At 44.9% G+C, this 18,285-nt stretch overlaps 1 protein-coding gene and 1 long non-coding RNA gene across 20 annotated transcripts in view; both read right to left on the bottom strand.

Moving 5' to 3' along the window:
• HERC1 (HECT and RLD domain containing E3 ubiquitin protein ligase family member 1) overlaps positions 1-18,285 on the bottom strand; it is a 111,393-nt gene that overhangs the window by 35,774 nt on the left and 57,334 nt on the right. For 16 of the 19 annotated variants that reach the window (XM_081887524.1, XM_081887536.1, XM_081887528.1 and 13 more), the window contains 12 exons: positions 17,162-17,338; positions 16,135-16,374; positions 15,453-15,536; positions 13,890-14,413; positions 12,305-13,080; positions 9,346-9,544; positions 8,675-8,835; positions 8,117-8,233; positions 7,368-7,599; positions 3,697-3,821; positions 2,865-3,085; positions 128-396 (listed from right to left, as the gene is read on the bottom strand). In XM_081887524.1, the coding sequence (XP_081743650.1) occupies positions 128-396; positions 2,865-3,085; positions 3,697-3,821; positions 7,368-7,599; positions 8,117-8,233; positions 8,675-8,835; positions 9,346-9,544; positions 12,305-13,080; positions 13,890-14,413; positions 15,453-15,536; positions 16,135-16,374; positions 17,162-17,338 (3,125 nt within the window). The remainder of the gene's footprint in view (positions 1-127; positions 397-2,864; positions 3,086-3,696; positions 3,822-7,367; positions 7,600-8,116; positions 8,234-8,674; positions 8,836-9,345; positions 9,545-12,304; positions 13,081-13,889; positions 14,414-15,452; positions 15,537-16,134; positions 16,375-17,161; positions 17,339-18,285) is intronic. The other 3 variants (XM_081887541.1, XM_081887542.1, XM_081887537.1) reach the window with 3 other exon arrangements.
• Positions 5,392-6,023, bottom strand: LOC309357333. The gene is made up of 3 exons (XR_014163100.1): positions 5,967-6,023; positions 5,752-5,854; positions 5,392-5,545 (listed from the first exon to the last, which is right to left on the bottom strand). It is a non-coding gene; the product is annotated as an uncharacterized lncRNA (long non-coding RNA).

Genomic DNA, 18,285 nt, shown 5'->3' with positions numbered 1-18,285 from the left:
AACACTCTAGTTACTGTACCATATTGGCTCATGAAGTTCAGCTCTTTTATGATAAGTGCTTCCTTTTTCCTTTCCTTTCTTTCTTTTTTCCAGCAAAGGGCATCACAGGCTACACAGTCTTTGGTACCTTTCCGAGGAAGATGTCTTAGACTTGCTCTTCAAGGTCAAGTATTTTTCTCGGCAGCTGCCACACAAGAGGTAATAGGGATTCCCACTTCCACATTCGCCACCAAACCATCCATCCACATAGGAGCCATTGCTGCGGTAGCCCTGCCGGTTTGCGCTGCGCCCACAGCCAGGGTGGTTTCTTTTCATGTGTTGATTGAAGCTGACAACGCTGGATTCACACAACTCACATACTACCACTTCTTCTCTGTCTTCAGATTCGCAAACATGCTGCACAGTGTAATCATGCAGTTATAATCATGTACACACAGAAAAATCTAGTATTTCTATAGTATTTTAATGACTGTCATAACCACAGCTGACTCAGCAGTTCTCAGTTGCAGCTTATTATGGAGGCAATTAAAAAAAACCTGGAAATACAGTGGATTGTCATAGGTCAACCTTTGCATAGGCGCCCTTCAGATGTTTTGGATTACAACTCTAATAAGTCCCAGCCAGGATGGCCAATAGTCAGGGATGATGGAAGTTGTGGACCAAAAAAGCTAGAGGGCACTAGACTGGCAAAGGCAGCTGTAGGTGAACAACTTCAAATATATTAAAGTTAGCAGTTCATACTTCATTGACAACCTAATGGCATGAACCTTTCTTTGACAAGGTCAAAGAAAAATTCATGCCAAAAGTTCAGTCAAAGCCTAAAAATCAAGTGTCTAATTTTCTGCCTATAAACCCCAAGTTTCTTGAGTTTTAAAAAATGGCCTACAGATGCTTAATTCACATGCTCTGCATACTTTGCAAAGCTGTGCAAATAGGTTTTACAAATTGGTTTGCTTTCAGTTTATTTTATGAGGAACTCTTAAGGAAAAGATGGAGGGAGAAAATAGGAAGGCTTGCTGGTTTTATTGAACAAACAAATTCACCCTGATATTAGCAGGAAAAATACTTTTTTCCCTAGCTCTTGCAATTGAAAGGAAAACCCTAAAGTAAGAACTGCTCAATACATTTAGGCAAAATGAGGATGTAGATGGTGGTAGAATTCTGGACTGTATCACTACAACTGCAAGGTCATATTTCTGGGGGAAGGGTGGTCCATAAAAAGCTTCCTTCACTTAGTAAATTAACTCACAAGGAAGAAAAGTTTAGCATCTTTCTTCCTGATGAACTAATTTACTATAAGCATAGAGCATTCAAATACCTGAGGCCAGCTCCCTGAAATTTGAGGCAGTCTAGTTTGCCACCTCATTCTGTGTAATGTGCAGATTGGCTCAAAAGCCTCATCATTCTACAGACACTACTGCAACTATTTAGTTTTCCTTGAAAGTGATCAGAGAGCACCAGAACAGAGAAAGTCAGACCCCCTAGTCCATCTAGCTCAGTATTGTCTACATTGACTGTCAGTGGCTCTAGGGATTCAGGCAGGAGGTCTCTTCCCACCCTACCTGGATATGTCAAGGATTGAACCTGGGACCTTCTGCATGCAAAGCAAGTGTTCTACCACTGAGCTAAAGCCCAATAAATTTGGGTGCATTTGTTAGATCCTAATTCAAAATAAGGCCAATTATGTCTTCACTACTCAACAATAGCACTGGACATCTTTAAGAGTCTAAAGCGTATAGTTTTCAGCTCCTTCAGCAAGATGCTAAGCCAAAGACACCTGCGTACTCGAAGAGGCAGCAAAACATGTAAGAATACTGCTGTGAAAACATCAAAGCGCACAATGATCATCTCAATCTGAGAAGCGCTTTAAGCAGCAACTGTTGCATTGAAACTATACAGGATATTAAAAATGCTTCCAGTAGCACCTTAAAGACCAACTAAGTTAGTTCTTGGTATGAGCTTTCGTGTGCATGCACACTTCTTCAGAACAACTTCTGAAGAAGTGTGCATGCACACGAAAGCTCATACCAAGAACTAACTTAGTTGGTCTTTAAGGTGCTACTGGAAGGATTTTTTTTTTTGTTTTGACTATGGCAGACCAACACGGCTACCTATCTGTAACTGGAACTATACAGGATATTGTAAGCAATTTAGCATATTCCCAAAGTATTAAACAAGGTACAATCTTCAATGAATTTCTCTCACACTGGAGAGCTCTTGCATAACCGTCATTCTGTTCAAAATAAAAGTACTGTTCCAATGTAGCCAATTCCAGCTGATGTTTGGGGCTGCTCTTTGAGGCTGGTTCTTGGCTGTGTTTGGATGATTTCAAGCCCCCGTTTGTCCCAGCCATGACTTCACCCGCCCCACAGCTGACATCAAACGTGACATCAGGTGTGGGGTAGGTGTGCATGGCCAAAATGGCCTGCCTGGGGGCAGGGGTGCTACTTGGGCCTACAGGCCAGAGTTTTCCCACCCCTGATGTAGGGGAATATTAGCCACTCATCATCTCTGATGAATGAAATCATGAAGCTGTCTCTGATGAATGAAATCATGAAGCTGTCTAAAAAATTTTTTTTACAGCTTGCCTGTTTTTCCTTTAAAATGTCAAGTGACTTAATTTGCAGAAAAGACAGGTGGCAAATAGGAAAGCAGTCAAAGTAAAGAGAAACTGTTTCACATGAAATGTACCAATGAGAACTACATGATAATATTCACTTGTGCTGTTAAGAGCCTGGAACCATCCAAATAAGGGTTAGCAGCAATAATGTTAATAAAACAATTGCTTAGGTAATGCATAATGTTATTTCATTTCCTAGAAAGCAAGTAATAAGCAAAGCAGCCCCAGCTGCAATCACACACACCCAGGTAGGCCAATCCAATACCTCCGGGATCCACATTCCTAGAATGTCATTATCACTGGCAAGATCCTGCCCAAACATGGCTTCCATGGCTTCATCATCCAAGTCAATTTCTAACTCCTCATCCAAGTTGAAGTCATACAATGCTCCAGGGTCTTGTGGCAAGGAGATCCCTTCTCTCCGGCTCTGATTCCTGTGCGCCTGTACAGAGCGGTACAATCCCGCTTAAATCACAGAGAGAGAAAACAAGCACACAGTTTGTTTTGCGGGTTAGTAGTAGCAGTACGTGCTAGCTACGGTCAAAGCTGAAACTTAGCAAAATGGGTGCTGTGATGGATAAGGACACTTAAACTGCAGGACCTCTTAGGAGAGATGTCATTCACATTTCAAAGTGAGACACACTGTGCTACTCTCATTCACTGGCCAACATCAGCACCACCAGGCCCCAAAGAATAGGTGTCATTCACTTACACGGGGAAGCAGGGGTAAATATAAGGACAATACTTGTTCCCCTGACTCCAAAAGCAGGGCTTCCTTCCCTAGCCCTAGTTTGGGTTGATGGCACCTCAATTTACATTGTCACACGAAACTTATCAGCCACCAAAAATCTTTATCATTTCTACATAAGTCCCACTCCGGGTTCTGTTTCTTAACCACACCATTCTGACAAGATTAGGAACTGCTCTATTACACACACACATATGAAAATGTTAACATACACACTGACACATACAAGGCTAGCAGAACACATTTAAAGTTCTGTGCTACAGAGTACTTGCCCTCTTCAGCAGGGATGAAAAGAAAAGGGTGTTGAAAAATATTTTCAAACACCTACCAGCACGGGCTAGCAGCGTCCGAGCAGCTAAGTCAAATTTGTGCCTCCTGGTCACTGCTGACCGACCCCTTGAGGTGGGTCCACTTCCAGATGCTGCATTTTCTACGTGTTCCATACTATCATGGCTGAAATGTATGAAAAGTTTAGAAATATTGAAATGTGTCAAGTATTCATTAACATTAATCCAGATTGGACATCGGACCAAGAAGGGGGTAATGTTTATATTGCCTAAGCGCTTGTTGTAGATAGCCTAACTCTCATAAAGCATAGAGGCCTTGATTTCTACTAAATTAGGTCCCAATCACCAGTTATTTGCTCCATTGTAGGACTGCTCTAACTAGAACTGGAGAAATGTATAGCTCAGCTTTTATTTCTAACTTCTGAATGTATAACTCATAATATGCTCAGTCACTTTTGCTTTACCACAGATTAGGGTCTTTATTTAGATCAGGAATGTGAATGCATTAGTTCTTCTACTGTGAAAATTGATCTCCATATGCTTTCTTTCTTGTAATAAACAACTTGGTGTGATTATGTTTGTGGAGAGTAAGTACAAGTTAGGCACATGTTAGAACAGCACTTGACTGATCTCTCTCTCAAGCGACAGGTTTCCGGGGTTCTTATGTAGGGAAGAGACATATAGGGATTCTGACATATAATGCCTTTTGTGTCTTGCCTCTTAAGACAGATTTTTCAGAAAATATTTGAGAACAGAAGAGCCCTGCTGAGCTAGTCAGCACTTATTTCTCACAGCAGTCAACAAGCCTGAGCTGGCTGTGGCTGACGAGGCTTGTAGTTCCAAACAGCTGGAGAAACCTGATTGGGCAACACTGCACTGAACCATTGGTTAACAGACTTGGCCTCCATGGGTTTCTCTAATCCCATCTAAGATAGACTGATTTTAAAAAACTAATGCTTATTTTAAAAATAACCATATTGCATATTTTAATAGTAAACATGGATGAGAGCCAACAAAGTGAAGCTCAATCTAGTTAAGACTGAGGCACTGTTAGTGGGTGGTTCCCTAGACCAGATGGCTGGGAAGTTGCCTGCTCTTGAAGGAGAGGGTCCTTTGCTGTCACTTGAGGCTCAGGAGGCCTCACTGATGCGGAGTGCCTTCTATCAGCTTTGGCTGGTGGCCTAGCTGCGCCCCTATCTGGATAGGGATAGCCTAACTTTTGTTGTCTATGGTCTGGTATCCTCTAGGTTAGATTACTACAATGCGTTATATGTAGGGGTACCTCTGAAGACAGTTCAGAAATGGCAGCCGGTGCAGAATTTGGCGGCTAGGCTGCTCACCGGGGCAACATGGTTTGAGCATATTACACCAATCCTGGACTGAGTGAACTGGCTGCCAAATAGTTTCTGGGCCCAATTCAAAGTGCTGGTTTTGACATATAAAGCCTTAAGCAGCTCAGGATTGCAATACCTCAAGGACCACCTCTCTCCATATGAACCTACATGGACCCTGAGATCATCCTCTGAAGCACTTTTTCCTGTGCCTGCTACATGAGAGGTCTGGAAGGTGGCAGAATGAGAATGGGCTTTTCTGGCTCCTCATGCTCCCCCCCCCCCGGAGATCTGGCTGGCACCAGGTGAAAATGTTCTTCAACCAGGCCTTTGGCTGATTGAATCTGATGCCCTTTTAAATGTGTTGTGGAGGGACAATTATTGGTTTGCTTGTGTTCTATTTTTTATCATGTACAGTGGTACCCCGCAAGACGAACGCCTCGCGAGACGAAAAACTCGCAAAACGAAAGGTTTTTTCGTTTTCGAGTTGCCTCGCAAGACGAATTTCCCTATGGGCTTGCTTCGCAAAACGAAGCTTGCCCAGGGGACAGCGGGTCTTCTCTTTTGAAGCAAGGGGCAGCGGGGAGAAGCGATCTTCTCCCCGCAGCCCCAGGTCCGGGGACAGCGGGAAGCGCTTCGCGCTGCCCCCGGACCTCTTTTGAAGCAAGGGTTTGCGGGGAAAAGCGATCTCCCCGCAGCCCCTTGCTTCAAAAGAGGTCCGGGGGCAGCGGGAAGCGCAGCGCTTCTTCCCCGCTGCCCCCGGACCTCTTTTGAAGCAAGGGGCTGCGGGGAGATCGCTTCTCCCCACCGCCCCTTGCTTCAAAAGAGGTCCGGGGACAGCGGGAAGCGCTTCGCGCTGCCCCCGGACCTCTTTTGAAGCAAGGGTTTGCGGGGAAAAGCGATCTCCCCGCAGCCCCTTGCTTCAAAAGAGGTCCGGGGGCAGCGGGAAGCGCAGCGCTTCTTCCCCGCTGCCCCCGGACCTCTTTTGAAGCAAGGGGCTGCGGGGAGATCGCTTCTCCCGGTGCTCCGAAGCCGGGCGGGGGGGAGGGAACACCTGCCCCCACCGCCCGGCTTCGGAACGCTGCTCCGAAGCGGGGCGGGGGGGCGGGAACACCTGCCCCAGCCACCCCGCTTCGGAACGCTGCTCCGAAGCGGGGCGGGGGGGCGGGAACATCTGCCCCAGCCGCCCCGCTTCGGAACGCTGCTCCGAAGCGGGGCGGGGGGGGGCGGGAACACCTGCCCCAGCCGCCCGGCTTCGGAACGCTGCTCCGAAGCGGGGCGGGGGGGCGGGAACACCTGCCCCAGCCGCCCCGCTTCGGAACGCTGCTCCGAAGCGGGGCGGGGGGGGCGGGAACACCTGCCCCAGCCGCCCGGCTTCGGAACGCTGCTCCGAAGCGGGGCGGGGGGGCGGGAACACCTGCCCCAGCCGCCCCGCTTCGGAACGCTGCTCCGAAGCGGGGCGGGGGGGCGGGAACACCTGCCCCAGCCGCCCCGCTTCGGAACGCTGCTCCGAAGCGGGGCGGGGGGGCGGGAACACCTGCCCCCGCCGCCCCGCTTCGGAACGCTGCTCCGAAGCGGGGCGGGGGGGCGGGAACCTCGCACCCCGCCGCCGGGCATCGGAACGATGCCCCGATGCCGGGCGGTGGGGCGGGAACCTCTCACCCCGCCGCCGGGCATCGGAACGAGGTCCTGGACCTCTTCTGAAGGCAGGCGGGGGCAAAAGTCTTTGCTCCCCCCGCCTGCCTTCCCGGGACAGCGGAGACTTCTCCGCTGCCCCGGGCGATCTTAAAATGCTGCCGACCCCCAGCATTTTAAAATCTCCTCGGGGCAGCGGAGACTTCGCTCCCGCCCGCCAGCATTTTAAAATCGCCCCGGGACAGCAGGGGCTTTTAAAATGCTGGCGGTCGGCAGCAAAGCGCTCCTGTCCCCGGAGCTTGCGGGGCGGGAGGTGGGAAGAAGGGCTTTTCTTCCCACCGCCAGCCTTCAGAACAGCCTTCTGAAGGCTGGCAGTGGGAAGAAAAGCCCTTGTCCCCCCCCCCAGCCTTCAGAAGAGGTCGGGGGACAGACTGTCCCCGGACCTGGTCTGAAGGCGGTTTCCCTAGGAACGCATTAATTGATTTTCAATGCATTCCTATGGGAAACCGTGCATCGCAAGACGAAAAAACCGCAAGACGAAGAGACTTGCGGAACGAATTAATTTCGTCTTGCGAGGCACCACTGTAATTTTATGTTGTCAGTCACCCTGAGATCTATGGATAAAGGGTGGTATACAAAATGAATGAATGAATGAATGAATGAATGTGCTGGGGAGTACCATTGTGTGGAAAACTAATACTTACAGTCCCATTAAGGTTTGAAACCTGAAGAAACCAACATTTTACCTTTCGCTAAAACCTTCCTCCATTTCAGTGGCATCAGCTGAAGGGATGTCACCGGGAGACTGCAAGTAACATTGATCACTTGACTTCCCGCTGCCCCCAGAAACTACAGTGCCATGGAGGGAATCGGCTGTTTCTTCTGACTGGGGGTCTTCGTCTTCCTCATTCCCAGGATGCTCTATCATCCACATTGCTAAGACTGTAATGTTTTGAGCATCTGCTTCTCCTCTTGCACCTAAGAAAGAAAAATCTTATGAAATGACACCCAGTTATGAAAACAGGAATGCCCGGTTAGAAATGGATATGAATTCCAAAAGTTCATGACAGAAACTCTTTCCAAAGTTTTGTTACATGCAGCTTGATAGCTGATGCAACAGCCAACATCCAGAGCACCTTGCCTTCACCTCTTTTAAAAGGCAGTCCCTCCTTCTTACAACTGCAGAGAAAAGCTTGAGTTTGCTTGGAAATCCGAAGAAACCAAGAACTTTTAGTGGGTGGTTGTTCAGGACCTTCTACTATTTGATCCTGGGCTCTTATTCCTTGAGCAACTTCAAGGGAGTGCTTGTCCCCATCACACTTTACAGACTAATATTTGACAACAAAGAGCAAACCCTTTAATGAAAAAGAAAGCTATGACACTTCAGAGCCTAACTGGCTTGTTACTTGTGTTCACTCTCACAAATGCGCTCTCTCTCTCTCTCTCTCTCTCTCTCTCTCTGACAAAGCATATTCCTTGACAGCAGAAGGATTACCTGTGGCTTCCATTGCTTTCGCAATCTGCCGTAGGGAGAAGCCCATTTCTAACAAGGGCACAGCAATAGCTGGTGGAGGAGGGGAAGTTGAAAGGCGGCTGCTTGGGTCCGACAAAGCTGTGGATTGTGGAAAAAGAGCAAATGGCAAATCAGCACCATCTCCTTCATAATTCATCCTGCAACTTAGTCAGTCAGGCCACAAAAGTTCAAAATCATTTATTTTGGCAGCATTTCCCCAAACACATGCATATTTGTATGCATTTTTTCCTAATATGCTTAGTCTTGTACATACCGTAATTGTACAAAGTTCAGTTACATCTTTTGGTTACTACAAAAGGGGGGGGGTAGTAATATCTTCCACATATCTGCCAATGAATGTTTTAGTATGAAGAGGTTAAACCATTAGCATTCGCTGGCATTGATGCCTTGACCAGCTGAGGGCACATACAGTGATAGTAAACACACAAATTTCAGTATGGATATGAAGAGAATAGAATTGAGTTGCAATATATATATATATTTTAAATAAACCTTACTAAGGCAATGGACGAAACCTACCTGTCCGATTGGCAGGTCTTGCGGACTGAGAATCAGGAGAGGTCAGTGATTGTCTCCTGCCTACTTCATCAGAAGGAGATGTTGGCAAAGAGGATATGGGAGGCGTTTGTGCACGTCTTGTTGGGAGTACAGTAGTAGTTGGGTAACTGGAGAACATTTGCCTTTTAAAAATATATAAATAAAAATGGTAAAGCAATAGATAGCAGTGCAAGTCATACCAACAAACAAGATAAATACCTGTATTTCTCATATTACATGGTGATGGCTGTAACCCACCAATGGGATATGTATGGATGTCAGCAAAAGTAGGACCCGTTCCTCACCATCTCTCCTTCCTAAACAAGCCTCCTTCAAATTTAAAAGGAGACTTGAAAACAGCCTGAGTGTTCAATGGGCACAAACTATTTTGTGAATGCTGACAACCCAACTCAACACTATTATGTCTGGCACCATTAGTCAGCAAGTAAAAAACACAGAGTTTTATTGTTGAAAGTAGGAAGGGAACAGCCTTTTATAAAAAGAGATATTGCTTCTTGCTACTCTAGTTAAACAATTTGCAAACATTTTCAGAAAATGAAATCTATTTTTTGGAGAAAACTGATCAAGATACAAAATGATTACAAACTTGGCTGGATTGTTTATGAGAAGTAAGATCAGAAGTCAATCCATACCTAAGAAGGCTAAGAGGCAAAACACCAGGGGACTCAGAGGCAGGCACAGTTTCGGTATCAGTCACCGGAGTGGTGGCAGTTGTTGTATCTTCTAGAGAGCTGCTCATGAAAGATGTCGTACTAGAGGCTGAAGGACTCGTCGTCACAGGTGTCTGGGCCTGCTGAGCTTGGTCATTTTCTTCTGCTTGCTGGTCCACTTCTGCAGAACAATTTAATATTTTTCCATATCATTTAGCTTTTAACGATTTCATTTATGACTTGCTCCGTATAAAGCACCTTGAAGCAATTTCACAATACAACAGACACATACTCAAAACCATGGCATTTACAAAAAGTTTAAAATATTGTGTACATTAAAAAAATCAAATCTAGTAGAGACACTGATTGGAATAAAAATATAGCTATACAAATACGCTTATTTTTACAGGCAACTGCAGCACACCAGGGACTGAATACCTGTGGGCCTCCTGAAGGCATCATCTTAGCAAACATGGGAAATAGGCCACTTTGCCTTCTCCTGCAGAACTCTCCTTACATTCTCATAAGTGGTTCCAAAGTTTTGATTGTTGAATGAAGGGTTGGGTGGCTGATATTTATTCTGTTAGAACATGCCATATCACAAGGAACGATCCCTTCAGACCTAAACTTTATGGAGCACCCTTCTTCCTAATATATGGGCTGGTGCTATCATTATTCATCATTCTGCACTAATTAAAGGCATGCTTAATTGCCCAAGCTTACAGAGGGGGCCACCTGAAAATGAATTGACTTTTTTTGGGGGGGGGGTTGTACATTGATATTGTACATTTTTATTTTAAATTTTAAATTGTTTTTATGTGAATTATGTTGCTGTAACCTGCCCTAGGATCATGAGCTGATGAAGAGGGGTCTAGGAACCAAAATAATAAATAAACTGTCAGGAAATTGCCATCGGAAGAACAGGTGGCGGAAGGGCTCCGGGAGAATAGGAGAGACTCTGCAGCAGAAGAGGGAACCAGTAGGGGGGGAGCAGGAGCTCCAAGGGGAAGGGAATCGGAGGAGAGGCTCTGGGACACTTCCAGTGAAAACAGCGGAGAGGTATCAAGGCCCCCTTTAGGAACCCCCACCCCTCGCCGGAAACTGTCACGCAGGGAATCCAGGAGACGTGTTTCCGTTAAGCAGCTTTTATGCTGGAAGCGTTTCCGCAGGCGCCCACTGTCGGATTCTACCAGCGACTGACGGAGCCATGTCAAAGGGCTCCGCTCAAGGCAGAGCTTTGCTACGCTGAGCAAACTCTGAGGGACCAACCCTTTTACGCACAAGTAGCTCATTGTCCCATCACATAAACAGTAAATGATAATCAAGCATTCCAGCAGTAGTCAGATAGATATCCTTGGGACTGGATATGAATGCAGCAGAATGTGAAGCCAATTGCCACCGTGCCCCCTGCCAACTCCCCACATGCTCTAGCACAATGCAGGCAAATGCTCCTCAACTGGAGACATGAGTGCTGAAAGGACAACTGCAACCTTAGCTCAGAACACAGACCAGGGGGATTCTTTGGCCCAGCCTTTCATTCACTGATGGGTTCTGTGGAGACAGAAACATCTCCAGTCCATCACTGGAGAAGCCTGAAGACAGCGGCCATGTGAGAGGCCTTCAGGGGGAAACAATGATTCAGGGCAGAACAAGATGGAACAATACTGTGAGTACAGGAGATAATTGCTGGGTAGGAGGTGAGTACTTTTCCATATCCTGAACACATTTTCACAAGTTGTCGTCGTGTGTCCCCCCCCCCACAACCATGCATCAAAACCAGATCAGCTGGGGGGGGGGGATTTGCAGAAGGCATTAAGTACCTTCCCTTCTGCCATTTCTAGAGGAGTACTGCCTATGACGACCGGCAGCAGCTCTCTAGAGTTTCATGTAGGGGTCTTTCCCAGCCTCCCCCTGGAGATGCCAGGGGCTGAACCTGGGACACTCTGAGTGCAAAAGCAAATGGCTTTACCACTGAGCTGCAACATTTCCCCAGGTGGTTGCAACCACTTTTACCCAGACATCTAGTTCCACCCACATACCTTATGTTGAAACTGCTACTCAAGACTAGTAGCAGTTCTCCCAAATTCTCAGGCAAACAGATGTCTTTCACAGGTCCACTACCCAAGCTCCTTACAAGTGGTGATGCCATGGGTTGACCATGGGGTTGTCTGCATCTAAAACATATGCCCTTGCACAATAGGAACCACCCTCTACCATATACAATTAAATTCAAATAACCAAAGAACTTTGTGATGTACAGGTAAAAGGGGCAAATTTCGTATGATTATTTGTGCAAGAACACTCAAATCATGCTATGGTAGTTCACACTATTGTTAAAACACTGATGCTCATCTAGAGGAGCCTAGATCAAGAGAAGAAACTAGGGAGGGTCACAGGAGCTGCTTTGTCTCCACAAATCCTTGTCATGTGATGTGATCCTACCACTCCTAAGCTGTGCAAAGAGTAAAGTCATTGTTTGCAGACACCTCCTGCAGGTTAGCCAGAGTATAAAGAGTAACTGCTATGTTGAACTAACTAGAATAATTTTAGAAAGCTGTCATTTAATGCAACAGCCAAGCTTATGGCTGTTGGTTTTTTTATATGACTCCTTAGTTTTCTTTAATTAAGCTAAAGGACATGGAAAGTGAATGAACAAGGTAAGGCTATTGGTCAGCATGATAACAGCTACCTTTAGTTATGGCAGAGACCAACAAGACAGACTGACTAACGCAAAGCAAAGCAAATGGCTAGGGCACTGCACACCAACTGCTGTTCTTGTACCAGTGTAGCACCACAATACACAATATCATGCTGGCTCTGCAGGAACAACATAACAGTATTGCTGGTTTTTCACAGACACAAATATTAGGAAAAGGGTATCCAGCTACCAGCGTAATTGTGTTCAAATTAACATCTATACACTTGCATAATTAAAGTGTACCTTGCTTAATTTTGCTGCCACACTGGTCCTCCAACAGCCCGTGAACCACTAATTTGTAGATCATTGCTTGTGCCCGTTCCAAATCAGCCAGTCCTAGTGCCCTCTTGATAGGTGAGCGCATGACTGCCCGTTTCACCATATGGCGCATCAAGAACTGCAAGGCAGCACGCATTTCCACATCTTCATGAACAATGGGCGAACTCGCACAATCAGAATTATGGCCACTCTCTGCCAGGACCTTTGGTATCAGTAACAATTCAGCATATTTACTACAACTAAGGAGAGTGCTAAGCGATTTCATAGCACCAAGGTAAAGATAAGACAACTGCACTGCTCTGATTTCTGATTGTACAGCATCGTGATTCTTGGAGGCATGTTCATGAGTCTTCCTTTTGCCTTCGGCATTTGGATGCTGGCTCTCCACACCCAAGGAAACAGATTCTAAGGAAAACGAAGCAATTTCATTTTCGGATTTTGAACTTGTAGCTCCATGGCCTTTGATCTCCTCAGTGCTTGGCACCGACCGAGCATCTGATCCAGAGTCACCTTCTGTTCTCTGGTCAACATCTCCTTTGTCTTCTGCATCATGCTTGTGTTTCTTCTCATGTCGCTTGATGCTTTGCTTCCCCATGTCTTCATGGATGCCAGTCAGGAAGGTGAGGTCCAGCAACACAGTGGCTGTCAGTCCACGGAATCTTGCAACATCAAAAGGCAGCGGTTCGCAAGGTTCCAGATTATACAATGGCGTGTCACTAGGCGACCAAAAAGTTGGGAAGCTTTAATAAAGATCAGAATGACACAGGAAGAAGCAAGTGAGGGATAGACAGGAGGAAAGCACGGGAAATAATGTAGGCAAAATAAGACATAAAATATATTTAATCAAAATCTAAATGAATTGACAGTCTAAAAAAGTAAATGTAAACTGGGGGGTGGGGGTGGGAGGGAATGAGGGTTATGATCAGATAATGGGGAGAGATGATACTCAGTGCAGAAGGTAACAAAAAATGAGTGTGCTGTTTCAGACAAAACAGTTCATTCCAAATACCCAACAAAGGTAATCATAAAATACTGAGGGAGTTTTTGCTATATTAGACACGTTTGTTTTGGAAAATGTTTCCTAATGGATGAAAGCACCCTGGGATCTCAACTGGGTTCTGGCACTAAGAAGGGAGGTGGCATGCCCCCTAAGATATTTTCACAAAATAAAAATGCAAAAAAAAAACATAGCAGTACTTTAAAGAGTTAAAAAAACCCTATTCTGGCAGAGGTTTCTGAGGGCTCACAGAATATGTCACAAGAGATGAGTTACTCTCTAAGGTGCCACAAGGCACTTGATACCATCGTTCAGACATTACTTAGCTTATAGTCCAAATGTCATAAATAACACTCCCTAATGTTAGAAAGCAATGGCCTTAAAACCCACAATAGCAAAAGGTTACAAGAAATTTATTTCCAGGTTGAGCTGTCTGATATTTAACTAGCTACTAGTATTAGCAACTACTATCTCACATTTTAAAAGTCAGTGACATTTCCTAAGCTCTAACAACTGGCCCCTTGTCTATCACCAATACTGAAAACACTGTACCTGATTGTAATCTCAGCTTCGTCCCATTGCACCTTGGCAGACGTGCTGCCTTCTTTGACCACTCCAAGCAAGGTGGCATGCCGCCCAGTTTGCCTGTGAACACAGCGGCCTCCAACTCTAAGTCCAGCATCCACTCCGCCAATCACTGCCAGGACTGGCCACACCTCCACACACAAGGTCTTCAGCTGGAGCTCTGAGAGATCTGCCAGCCCATGCCGACTGCCATGTCTGCCTTTCTCCTCCTCCTTGCTCTCCTTCTCCTCTCGTGCTTCATTCTCCTCTCGGCTTTGAACAGAGCGGCTTTTCTTCAGTTTCTGACCTGCCTCTTTAAGGCATGCTTTGAGCTTGTGCAGCCGCTCCATCATTTTCTTATTGATGCAATGTGTCCACCGGTCTGTTCGATGGAGGATGCGGATAAGCTGAATTGTGGCCTCTGCAAGCACAGCAGCAACAGGGCTGCAAATGGGGTCTCCTGGCAGCAAATCCCTCGGGGTGCCACGCATCTGCATGTCACAGATTTTTACCTATGCACACAGACACACAAGGAAATTCACTCAGCTGGATTCTCAGGTTTTTGGTAAAATTCATTTGCAATTAGAAATCTTCTAAATGAATCAGAAAGGGTTTATTTTTTGTAATTTTCACCAATATTGCAGGTCTGCTACAAAACAGACTTCTATGAGCTTTTGTGAGAGGTTGTAGCAATGAGGAAGAGTTTACCCAACTATATTGACAAGCACATGTGAGTCAATTTTTGACATCTCAGTGATCCTTCCATGCCGTTACAGATGATTTCAAAATATAGAAATATTTACAAACACATAACGACTTATTTAATTTTATATCCTGCCTTCTTTCATCATGGAAACCAAGGCAGAATGCATATGGTTTCTAAGCACTGACCAGACCCAGATCTGCTTAGCTTCAGCAAAGGCCTTCAGACCACACCCTGGGACATTTAGGTTTTGGAAGCCGGTTCTGAAGGTGTGCTTCTCTGTCGACGTCAATTCTCATCTTCCATCATGTCCCAGCACTCTGTCTTAGCAGAAGTGGAGCAGAGCGCAGGAGTATTGAGAAAGCTCTGTGGATACAACCTTCCCCCTAATTTGCTATTCCTGCCTATGTTGGACTTGCGAGTACTCTCAGCTCAGCAAGGACAGTAGGACAAGTTGAGAGATGTCAAGATTGCCCAGGCTTTTTATTTTCCCTGACCTGCCAAGCTTGTTGTATCCAAATGCTGACAGGAGTGGGGAAGAGAGAAGAAAGGGGCTACAACAAGCTTGGCTGAGGGTGTTGTCTTCTTGCATGCAAAGGAATCCCTGATTCAGCCCTGGCAAAAGAATTTCAGATAGCAGGGCTGAAAAAGACTTCTGCCTGATACTCTGAAGAACATTTAAATAGACCAATTCCATATAAACATGTATGTATGTACGCATGCGCACACACACACCCACACACACACACCCACATAAAAATGCTCAATTTATTCCACATATTATACTCATAGGCCCTTACCAAAACAGCATATTAACCTTTACCACTATTGCTAAATATCCAGCTTACCTTTTCTCCAGGATTACTGCTATAAAACATCACACATGGGTATAATTCTGCAGCATCCACATCTTCAAAGGCCAGTTTTGGTTCCTGGGGGGAGGGGGGAGATAGTAGACAGCAAACTGATTATGTCAGTCACCAATTTTGCAAGGAGCACTTCCTTACTGATTACCATCAGGTCATGCTTCATTTAGCATCAATTTAAAAGTTTAGATAAGCCTTTCCCAACCTGGTGACCTCCAGCCATTTTGAACACCATCACCTATCAAGCTCAGCTTGATGCTAGGACTGATGGGGGCTTGACGCTGGGGCTGATCTACGACATCTGGAGAGCACTAAGTTGCCAAAGGCTGGTTTACATTATCACTGATGAAAAACGTGGTCTGTTCAGTTGTGGCACCTACACTATGGAATTTGTGTTCCCCCGAGGTCAAGTTGACACACTCTCTACCCTTCCTTTCAAAATTTAGAAAGATTTGTTTCATTGTGCCCTTTCATTTGATTTCAGTTCAAAAACTTAGAACTTTGTGGTAGTTTGTATTATGCCCTTGTTTTGTCTGCTGTACTGCTTTTTTGTAACTGCTGATTGAATGTTGTTTTACTGTCGTGAACTGCTTTGAAAACCATTACAGGTTAAAAAAATTTAACAGTATACAAATATCATAAATAAGCAACAGAAGATTCATACTTCTCCATTTTTTCCAAAGGAGATAGTTCTCGCTTCCATATCCAACACACATGTTATGAAGTCCCCTTGGGTAAAACTGGTCAGTGTCAGCGTCTGCTCTCCATTATGGTAGAGATTGCCACTATATGCTCGGTACAGCCACATGTCTGAGGTAGTGCGATGGTTAAAATCGTGAACTGGCCAACGAGACACTCCAACGCATGTTCCTTCATTGCCTCGATTTTCCTTCACGATATAGAACTAGAAGGTGAAGAAAAACCATCAACGCCCATGGGCTACTTAAAACATCACAAAGCACAAAGACATATAAAAGTAATGGGGATTTGAACAGTCATTTCAACCCTCAAATTAATCACTATTGAACTGGAAAGGGGAGGGGAGAGGCTCAGTAGACCCACGGACATCCAATAGGCTATCTTGTCAAGGTGTACTTAGCAATTATTTTAAAACAGCAATAATCTTTTATCTCTATCATTTTGGGGAATAAAATATTTGAAGAAAAATGAAGTATTCCACAGAATGATGAAATCAAAAGGATTGTTGTTTTAAGATCATTGTTAGGTGGAGCTTCTGATTATTTCTCCCCCCCCCAAAAAAAATTAGATTTGACATATGATTTAGGATTATATCTGGCAGAATATCCCATAAAATTTCAGAGTGTCCCGTGAGCCTCTCTCTTCCCCATACAGTTTACCTGGCCTCACAGGTCTTTGCAGAAAGATATAAAATCTAGTGCAGGCAAAAGTATGCCACTGATCTGTACTGCTCAACCCACAGGCTTAGAGAAGCTCAGCAAATCATGAACAAGACCTAAAAACTGTGGACTCTGGAAGTCCAGCTTGCAAGGGTCAGAAAACCTGTGCAAATCTAGGGAACAAATTTAGGCAACCTGAAAAAAATGCCATTAGAACTAGAGTTCAAATACATTCCCTCTATTTTGAGCAGTATAGTTTGTGGGTTAAGGACACAATGGGTTTATCTATACACCTTGCTTCATCTCTATTTTTAAACTTGGCTTTCCACATACCTTCCACTGGTAACACCCAGAAGTGACTCCAGTGGATGCTAATCCATATCCCTTTCCGCCGCTCCCATGAGTTAAGATCTGACCATTCTCTACTAGGCAGCATTGAGCCTTCTCAGGGTCAAACGATACTTCCTGTATAGGGAGATTTTCATCTTCTTCTTCAGATTCACCCTGTTTCTTTCAAAAACAGAATATAAAAACCTCACATTGTGGTCAATTAAACGGGGGGGGGGGGAGCACAATCTAGCAGTAAAAAAAGGGGGGTAAAAGATGTATAAAAATACAAAATACCTTTTTCAAAAATAACCATAGATACAAACACTCCAATATTAAAAACTTGATAAACCAAATCCCATATGAGACTGTAGCGGACTCACCCCACTAACTGCCCCCAATTCAATACAGCAGGCCCACCGCACAGTAAGCGAACAAATTTCTTCCATTTACCACAAGCTATCTTGGGGGGGGGGTGTTGTGTGAGGGGAACTTTGTTTCAGGGAGTCTCAGGCAGGAGTTGATCAAACAAGGAAAGTTTTATTTACAAAAAGAGATTGGGGAAACAAAGTTGGGCTAGGAAGAAGTTAACTTTTACTTAAGCTAAATATAAAGATGTCACAGGCTTAAACACAGCAGTATACAGTGGTGCCTCGCAAGACGAAATTAATTCGTTCCACGAATTTTTTCGTCTAGCGAATTTTTCGTCTTGCGAAGCATGAAATCCCATAGGAATGCATTGAAAATCAATTAATGCGTTCCTATGGTCAAAAAAAGTCCAAACAAAGCCAAATTTGGTACAACAAGAGTTTATTAAGTGCTCTTTAAAGTCACACATACTGTAAAGAGCATTTCAAAATTCAAACCCAGAATTTTTTTTAAAAAACAGCAGAGTGGCCCAATGGTCACAGAAAATCATAAAAATGCAGGAAAAAAACACAAGCTTCCAGATTCTTGCAAACCCCTCCCCAACACCAAGTCCTTGAATTCCAAACACCCCAACCCAAAATCCAACCCCCCCCCAAAGTTTTAAAAGCTTAACTTACCAAATGGCTGCAAAAGAAGTTTTGGAAAAGCTTAAAAAATCACCAAAGTCTTTAAAAACCTCAAAAAAGGCTACTATGTACACT

The sequence above is a fragment of the Podarcis melisellensis genome (genome assembly GCF_964234715.1).
Source record: "Podarcis melisellensis genome assembly, chromosome: 14".
Taxonomy (NCBI): domain Eukaryota; kingdom Metazoa; phylum Chordata; class Lepidosauria; order Squamata; family Lacertidae; genus Podarcis; species Podarcis melisellensis.
The sequence above is the reverse complement of the archived record's forward strand: the minus strand, read 5'-3'. Positions and strand labels throughout refer to the sequence as shown.